Source organism: Onychostruthus taczanowskii, unplaced genomic scaffold (genome assembly GCF_017590055.1).
Source record: "Onychostruthus taczanowskii isolate IOZ18803 unplaced genomic scaffold, ASM1759005v1 scaffold104, whole genome shotgun sequence".
Taxonomy (NCBI): Eukaryota; Metazoa; Chordata; class Aves; order Passeriformes; family Passeridae; genus Onychostruthus; species Onychostruthus taczanowskii.
The window spans coordinates 432,510-441,490 of NW_024496968.1; the positions used below are offsets into that span (position 1 = coordinate 432,510).

Genomic DNA, 8,981 nt, shown 5'->3' on the forward strand with positions numbered 1-8,981 from the left:
GCCCCATTCCCACCCAGCCATGTGGGAACAGGTGAACTTGCTGTCGCTGCAAGAAAGCAACCTGGTGAACCAACCCTTTCAGTCTCTGGGTACTTATCTCCTGGTTGCTTTAAAGGGTTGCTAAAAAGAAAAGAAGGAAACAGTATGAGGCTTCTCTGGCTGGCAGTGGGTGGGGGAAATAAGTGTTTTATAGTGAAAGAGGGCAAAAGACAATGCAGACTTGGCATTTTTGCAGTGAAGAGTGAATGTCCTCCTTCCCAGAGGCAGCAGCTGAAAATCATAGACTCAGAGAATAGTTTGGGTTGAAAGGGGACTTTGAAGACCACCTCATTTCAACCCCCCTGCCATGGGCAGGGATGCTTTCCACTAGATCTGGTTGCTCAGAGTCCCATCTAACCCGGCCTTGAACACCTCCAAGGTGCCTACAAATTGGAGATGCCCTGGGATTTATTTCTCAGGGAAGTCACAGTGCCTCATCCAGAAGGGCATCCATCCCCAGCCCTGGACAGGGCACCCCAGGATGGGATGGGGGCACTCCACAGCTGGGGACAACCAGGGCAGGAGGCACCAGGTTGGGGGGCAGACAGAGGGACCCCAAGATGGAGGTATGGCTGGGTGCTGTGCCAGGCAGGGCAAGTTCTCACATTTGGCCCAGTGCTGCTGGAAATGGGAGCTAATGGGCAAGGGTGTTTCTGGTGGTGTTTGCTGAGTCAGAGGTGATGAGATGAAGAAACACTGATGAGAAGCTTCTATGAGCATTTCTGGTTTCTCTGTAATTTTGTTTTATAGGGGTTTTCAACTTGATGCAACATTTTGGGGTTTAGCATGCACTCTTCTATTCCAGTCTCTACAAAACCAGCTCTGGAGTGGCAGAAAGAAAAACAAAGTTAGGTGATGTCTAAAAATACCTGCAGAGCTGTCACCCCATCTTCAGTGTACCTATGCCAGCCAGGAAGCCAGCCATATAGGCACTAACATTCACTCGGGAGTTTCTGTGGGAGATGTCACTGTGCCTTCTTTCCCAGGAGGGAGAGTTCAGCCTCTCAGGAAATTCTGTGAGAATTTGGAACCATTCCATAGAATTTGAACCCCACACTTAGTGCTCAAAGCCTGTGGCATGCTCCAGAGGCTGCCCAGAGGCAGTGAAAGAGTTACCTCTGGAGCAGAGCAGCAGCTCCTGGTGATGAAGTGGATAAGCAGGCACTTCATTCATCTGCTTCTAGCACTGCCTGACCTTGGGCCCTGGCAGAGGAAAGGCATCTGCTCCTGGGAACAAAGGGCAGGGGAAGGAGGATGGCTCAGGGATACTGCTGGCCTACATGGGATCAGGGCAGGGCAGCTGGACCATGGCCGCGCCTGGCAAATGTCATGGGTCACTGGCTGCAGTGCACCTACTGCGGGAAGTGCATCCATATACTGCCCAAGCCCATCTTCTGTTTTAACAGGGGGGAAAAAGATCAGTCTTTCTTTCTTTCTTTCTTTCTTTCTTTCTTTCTTTCTTTCTTGCCTCACTATGGGAGCATATACTGGAGGCAGTTTATACTGGGCTGGACCTATGGTGTCTGTAGAGACAAGAGTCCACTTGAGGAAAGTTGGTGGTTGAGTTTGGTTTTTTTTTCAATTTTTCAAAAGATGCAGCTGCAGCTACCTAAATGCAAATGCTCAAGGAGGAGAAACATGAAATGCTGAGGGCTGAGCCTTTTCAAGCCTAATGACTGGACATAGCCCTGCTGGGGTGAAGCAGGAGAGTAAGGGCTCCAAGTAGCTCAGCCACCCCTGGTGCCATTCATTTCCACACGGTCCAGTGCTTTCTCCTCCCTCCTGAGGAGACGCTGTGTTGGTGTGGGCGCTGCAGCTGCACATGGGGTGTCCCACACTGCTTTGGGGACAAGTTGGACACATAGAGTGGGGGCAAGCAGCAGGGCAGGCGGCTGAGTGTCCCTAAAGCAGCGTCCCATCCTGTGCCACTGAGAGCCACCGCCCTGCCAGCTGGACAGACAGGCAAGCAGGGCTTGGCCCGGGTGCAGAAGGAAAGGATCCAGGGGCTCTGTTGACATAACAAGCCACTAGAGAGCACTCTCAAATGTATTTACACCCTTTGCCTAAGTGCTAGTTCATAAAAACACGCGGTTGCCATGGCCTGGTTTACAGCATGTCTAAAAAGAGAGCTCCCAAACATACCAGGTTTTCTGAGGCCACTGCAAAGGCGGTCAAAGCCTCCCTTGTGTGGCACCTTTCCCACCCTCTGGCACCCAGGCACAGGGCAGCACCCACCAGCTCCATGCATCCCTTCCTGTCCCACACTGCTGTCTGTTTACAAATAAATGTCAGGACAGTATTTAAAAAAAATTTTAAATAATATTGTACAACTATAGTTTTTTCAAGTTTTCTTTCTTCTTTTTTTATATATACAAAAAAAAATGCAGTAAGTATTTAAAGTTCTTAGTTTCCTTATGCTTAGTGTCAGGAAAAAAAGAAAAAAAAAAAAAAGAAAAGAAAACCCATAAAATGCCAATCTGGCAGCTGGTTAGTTCAGCAGCTATCAACAAAAGCACCGTGCAGTTGAAAAAATCTGCCAGGAAAAAGTATGTTCGAAAAAAAAAAAGTAGGTTGGAAAAAAAAAAATAGTAATCACACGTTCTTCATTAAAACACTTTTAATACTACACAAGTTACAGTATCACCTTTTAAAAAGTTAAAAAAGGAATATTAACAGTAGCACTGTTGCAGCTAAAGCACTTCAAAATAATAAGAAAAAAAAAAAAAAAAAAAAAAAAGAAAAAAGCTTGTAGCCCAGGAAGTAGTAATAAAGGAAGAATCTACCGGAATATTATTGTAATTGAGCAAAGCAACCAAAAGGAAAAAGCAACATTCAATGTGAGAAAAAATGAGCTATGTATGAACACCCTCAAATTTTTTTTAAATTCTTTTTTTGTTTTGGTTTTTTTTTTGTTTCATTTTGTTTGTTTTTCTTTAGCAGTTCTCAAGTTTTATGGTGGAGATTAGACTTGGCTGGGGGCTCAAAGTCAGCTGAGTGAGCATAGCCACCGTGTGCCATTTCTTTTCCATCTATGTTGTTTCTGGGCCACTGCCTGGCATCACCGGCTGGGGAGTTTCCATCCTCTCCAGGAGTCACAGAGCTGCAGGAGCGCGCAGCTGGCGGGAGGAGGAGGAAGGTGTGCTTCCCTACAGGCCTTTCACACCAATGTCCCTCGGCCCAAAACAAGGGTGTGCTTTGTCAGGAGCAGGTCTCACCCTCGGCCCGCTCACAGCTGGGACACCTGATGACACAAAAGCGGAGGCTCTTTTAGGCAGGCTTTGGAATTCAGTTTGGCTTCTTTTTTAAGTGTAGGGAAACCACCTTAATCACATGAATTTCATCCCATGTAAGGTATTATGCCAAGCAACTTTGAAGAACTTGTTACCATCTATCAGCTCAAATTCCATTTTTTTTAATAAAGTGCCTAAATACACATTTACACAGATCATAGTGGTTCCAAAGAATCCTTTACAGTTGGCATTTTTTATATATAAGTATATATATAGGTATATATATATATGTGCGTTTTCTTCAAATTGGCTAAATGTGTTTACATAAGACACCAATCTTGACTATAAGTTTTAAAGCGTAATATTGACTCAATTAATTTGTTTATCATGCAAGTCTTATCTAATATTACATTGACCTGTAATATGGAACACAATGTAGTGGGTGTGCTCATTAAACACTTCATAGAAAATTACTGTGCATGTGCAGTTCTGATCTTCAAATACTAATAATGACCATTTCTTTTTAAAAAAAGTAGTCTTCCAAAAAAAAACCCCAAAACTACTCTGCATTAAATTGCAGTTTGAACATTATCACAATAAGAATGGTTGAGTAAAAAGCACCCAAAAATCTTCAATTGTATAGTTGGCTGAACAGATTTTTCCTCCTCCTCTTCTGATACTGGAAGTGTTTATTAGCTGGTCCCTGGGAAGGGACAACCTCGCCACCCTTTTGCTCAGAAACAACCACATATAATCGAGTTATAAACACCTCGACAGAAGGGCTCGTACAGCTGCAGCGTTGCCAATGAACTATAAACAGCACAAAAACATCACTATTAGACTTGAACTATTTCTAGTAACCAATGATTTATTGATTTTAGAAGTCTGCTTGGTGATGCAGAAGCGTGATCAAAAGAAGTGGCTTTACAAAAGAGTTCTCCAAAGTAGCTTAAAAGGCAGGGCCAGGGCCATTATGTGCAGCCCTAATTGCTTTCATTTCAACCAGTTTATATTTTCATTTTCAAAGAATAGCAGTAGGTTTGTTTCAAGCATACGTAATAAGGAAATTACAGGTTTCCTCCACCCACATTTGGGCTGTCACTGATATGCCCGCGGGCAATTTGGCAGAGCCTCAGTCACTGCTGTCACTGTACCACACCGTACCTGCCACTACTTGGAAACACCGGGTCAGCGATAGTAACAATAGCAACAGCACTAGAGGTGACTGGTAAGCAAAATCAAAATCCATATGCACTATCTGAAAATTAAAGTAAAATAAAATAAAGTCTCTTCCCCACATCCCCAGCTTTGTCCAAAGACACAAAAGCCCCACAAGTGACACTGAAGACCTTCAGAAATGGCAGTGCTACACTGGCACCTTCGCCAACCATGTAACTAAGTTCGTTATCAAAATTCCATGTTATGGTACGCAATTGGTGAATAAATGCAGTTTTGTAATCTTAGAACTGATCACGAGAACTGCGGTCAACTTTGCCTTAAAAAAAAAAAAAAAAAAAACACCAAACCAAAACCAAACAAACCCAGAAATCCCTAACTCAACAGCGCCTCTTGGGCACCTCTCCACATCCTACTCTGGTGACAACTTCCCTTGAGAAACAGTGAGCAATTTGGGACTGGATCTGGAGGATCTTCCATCACAACCTGAGGCACGCACTTCTGGGAGAAAGCCCTCCTGCTCCCTAAGCTCGCCTGGCCAGTGGGATGGCAAAGGGCATGCCTGCCTAGGCTAGCCACTCTTGTCCCCAGCTGCCTCAGACCAAGCCTGCATGCGACCAGCTCTACAGGACAGGGGCCAGGAATAAGGAATCACAGACAGTAAGGCAATCTTTACAATGTCAGAAAGTGTATTTGGCATTAAAAACAAAAAAAAGAAGAAAAGAAAAAACAGAAGAAACAAGTGCATACAAATACAGCTAGAAGCATTTCTGGTTTGCCAAGTGCTCTCTAAAAAAAGCAGCGCAAGTCACAGCCTACATTGAACAGTAACTGTCACCAGGGAAGCACAACAAATAGTTGCTATAACAAAAGGGAAAAAAAGAAAAAACGAAACAGAAAAAAAAAAAAAAGAGAAGAATTAGAAGAAATGCCTTTATTATAAGTACATACCTTTTGTCTTCAAAAAATATAGAAACACAATGTATTCAAAAAAATCAAAATTATACAGCCATGTTTATGAAGTCTACATTTCCCTTGTCTTGGAGATATATATATATTTATATATATATATTTATAGATATATACAGAATTCGAGCAGTTCGAGTTCAAGGTGACGTCGGGCAGCGAGCGCAGGCGAGTCACGAGTCCCTCTCCTTTTTCACTTTCACATCTCCGGCCAGGATGGTGGCGATCTCCCCTTGCATGAAGGCCCAGGGGACGTTGGAGCCCACCAGGGGACACTTCTCCCCGCTGGGGCAATACACCTCCCCGCTGGCTCCCTGCTGCTTGATGCTCTGCCGGGAGCAGGGGAAGCAGAACTTGTGGGAGGGGACGGAGGGGCACTGCACGAAGTGGGTGTCTTCCAGGCGCTCGTGGCAGAGGGTACAACACAACGGGACGCTGGCGGCGAGTGACGAGTCCGGCAGGCTGGCGGGGTGCACGGGCTCCAGCCCGCCCGCCGCCGCCGCGTTGGCCCCCTGGCCCGGCACCTCCCTGCCGGGGCCCAGCCTTCTTTGGTTCATGGCGGAGGGCGAGGGGGGGCTGCTGCTGTTCCTCCGCGTGGTGGAGTGGACCTGGTTGGCGTCTTTGGAGGCGTGGTTGCCCCCGGCATTGTCCGCCACCAGAATGAGGGCGGCCATGGGGGACTGGCCGTTCTGTGCCGCCTCGGGCGGCGTGGTCCGGTTGGAGTGGGGCGAAGCGGTGGGCGGCGGGGGCGACATGAAGGGGGTGGCCGTCAGCGGCAGCTTCATCCCTTCCGATGGGGTGGACAGCCAGGGCTGCACCTCCCCGTTGATCTTCGGGGGTCCAGCCTCGCCCTCCGGCTCGGGGGAAGGCTTCCTCTTCCGGGCGGCCCGGGCCCCTGCAGAGGCAGAGGAGGGGGGAAGGAGGAGGGTAAGAAGGCAGCGCAGTCACAACGCATCGCCGAGCAACCGCGGAAACGGGTGGCCTCGGCCACCCCCCGGGCACCCGGCCACCCAAGCGGCCGCGCCACCGCCCCGCACGCCCAAACCCGCCCGGCATCCACCGCCCCGCATCCCTGGAGAGCCACCCCTCCCGCCCCGTCATCCCCTGCCCTCCCCGCCGCCCCCCGGCCTCCGGCTCTTCACCTGGCTTGGCCACGGAGCCGTTGGTCTCGTAGCCCAGCAGCCTGCCGCCCGCCATGCCCGGCTCTTTCTTGAATTTGCTGTCGAAGGGGGCCACGGTGTGGCTCCCGTGCTGGTGCAGGGCCAGCAGCGTGTCCCGCACTGTCTTGGGCTTGGCCAGCCACTCCTGCTCGGCGCCCGGCCGGCCCTTGCCCTCCGCGGCCAGCTCCGCCGCCGCCGCCGCCGGCAGGCTCTCGGCGGAGCCGCGCTTCTCCTTGGCGCCACTGTCGTGCTCCCCCGCTGCGCTGCCGCCGCCACCCGAGGAGGAGGAGGAGGAGACGGAGCCGGGGCGCTTGTGCCCCAGCTCGCCGGGTTGCCCCGCCGCCTGCCCCGCAGCCTGCGCCGCCGCCGCCGGCTGCTGGGGCACGGGCACGGCCATGGGGGCGGGCGCGGCGGAGATGGCGGCCAGCGAGGCGGCGGCCGCGGCGGCGGCGCGGCTGCCCAGACCGCCGATGGCGGCGGGGAGCCCGGCACCGTTCACCAGCGGCACAAGGGTGGGCGGCACGGCGTGCGTCCGCCGCGGGTTCGGGCTCTGCCGGTTGAGCTCTGGCGGCTCCTCGGGCTTGGGGAAGCCGTTGGGCACCAGGATCCCGTTGACCTGCCGGCCGCCGCCGTACTCGGCGCCCAGGCGGGGCGGCGGCCTCTCGGCCGCCAGCGAGTAGCGCTCCAGGGGCTGCGGCGGGGGCCGCGCCGCCGCCTCCGCCGCCGAGGGGTGGCCGAGCTGCTGCTGCTGCGCCAGGAGCTCCTTGGCGGAGAGCGGAGGCTGCTTGGCGTGGGGCGGTGGCGGGGCCCGGCCCTCGGGGAAACAGCCGTGCGCCCGCTTCAGCTGCCGCGCCGTGTCGATGACGAACTCCACGCGGTCGGCGCCCTCGTAGTTGACGCAGCCCCGGCAGACGGGCTCGGTGAAGTCCCAGATCATGGCCCAGGGCATGCGGGGCAGATCGCACAGGTAGCACGACTGCCTGCGGGAAGCAGCCGCCACCGCCGCCGACGACATGTCCCGGCCCCGGGGCAGCGGCGAGCGCCCCCCGCTCCGGCTTCGGCCGCTGCCTCCTCCGCCCCTCGTCACCGGGGTCCCGACGGGCAGGCTCGGGAGCCGCGGCCGCAGCGGGACCGTCCGCTGGGCCCCCTCCCCCTCGCCTTCCTCTTCCGTGCGCTGGAGCGGGGCGCGGCGGGCGCCCCGGCAGGCAGAGCCGCTGCGGGGAACGCCGCTCCCGTCGCCGTCTCCGCCGGCGGCGCTCACAAGGCGGCGGGGACGCGCATCTCCACCGCGCGGCCGTGCCGGGCTCCAGCCGCCACCGCCGCCTCTGCGCGCCGCCGCTACGATTCTTCGACAGTGCCGGCCGCGCCTGCGCGATGGGCGCCCCCGCCCCGCTGCCGCCGCCGCGATCCCAGCCCCGGCCCCTGCCCGCGCCCCCGCCACCGGCACCGGGGGTTCCTCCTGCCGCCGGGGGCCGCCGTGCCCCCGCCCCGTATCGCCGCCGGGGAGGGCTGTGGGAGCGGAGAGGGACAAGGCGAGGGGCGGGAGTGCCCTGCAGTTCCCTCCTTCTTTTCTGATTTTATTTTTATTATTGTTGGGTGTATTACTATTTCCCTCACCGCCGAGGGGCTTTGCCGAAACCTCCCACCATGGGCGCAGCGGTGCGTGGGGCGCCTCCCGCAGTGCGGGGCTCAGTGTACCCCCTCGTGTCCCTCGCCCCGCTCGCCCTGTGACCTTGGACACGGCGCCCCGGGCGCGCCCCGCAGCTGCGAGGTCCCCCCCGCCGGGCCGGTCATCGCCACCACCGGGCAGGGGCCGGCGCCCCGCCGAGCAGTGCTCGGCTTTGTTCTCCCCGCCGCAGCAGGAGGCACCATTAGAAATAAATGTAACGATTACCCAGCTTTTTTTTTTTTTTTTTTTTTTTTTTTAATTTTTTTTTTTTTCACACGAAAAAAAGAGTTTTTTTTTTTTTCTTAACTGTTGTCATTGTGCACAGGAAATAGGACGTTCTATATTTCCTGTCATTTTAAACCACAAACCAGCAGTTCTCTAATGCAGATTAGTGAAATTCACACAGACTAAGCACACGCCGTCTCGTTCCCAAAAAAAGAAAAACCTGTTTCCCCGACACCCTTCCACGCTGTGAATCGCTCATCCGCCACCTGCACCCTCACGGAAACACAGGGTGGGGGCAAGGGAAGGAGCAAGAGAGGGTGTTCGCTCTCCTCGTGTGCCACGGGAGGTGAAGCAAGCCCTCACCGGGCGCATCCCGGCACGTACGGTCGGCTGCACGCCTTTGCCCGTGCAGGATGAACACGGCGGAGGCTGCTCCCCCCGACAGCCGTGCTCCAGCCGCCCTTCCCACGGCGTTATGTAGGTTACGGAGGAGGGAGGGAAAGAGGGCGGGAGGCG

General features: G+C 53.9%; 1 protein-coding gene across 1 annotated transcript; it reads right to left on the reverse strand.

The window, feature by feature from the left end:
- Nucleotides 1-5,116: 5,116 nt before the first annotated feature.
- On the reverse strand, nt 5,117-7,586 carry IRF2BP2 (interferon regulatory factor 2 binding protein 2). The gene is made up of 2 exons (XM_041414055.1): nt 6,554-7,586; nt 5,117-6,306 (listed from the first exon to the last, which is right to left on the reverse strand). Exons 1-2 carry the CDS (start codon nt 7,584-7,586, stop codon nt 5,585-5,587), a joined length of 1,755 nt encoding a protein of 584 aa, XP_041269989.1. The 3' UTR covers nt 5,117-5,584.
- Nucleotides 7,587-8,981: the final 1,395 nt, after the last annotated feature.

Bases quoted from the DNA above. Each gene is read 5' to 3' on its own strand.
- IRF2BP2 (XM_041414055.1), bottom strand. From the start codon at position 7,586: ATGTCGTCGGCGGCGGTGGCGGCTGCTTCCCGCAGGCAGTCGTGCTAC. The intron at 6,307-6,553 runs GTGAAGAGCCGG...CTGCCTCTGCAG, and splicing joins CGGCTCCGTGGCCAAGCCAG to GGGCCCGGGCCGCCCGGAAG.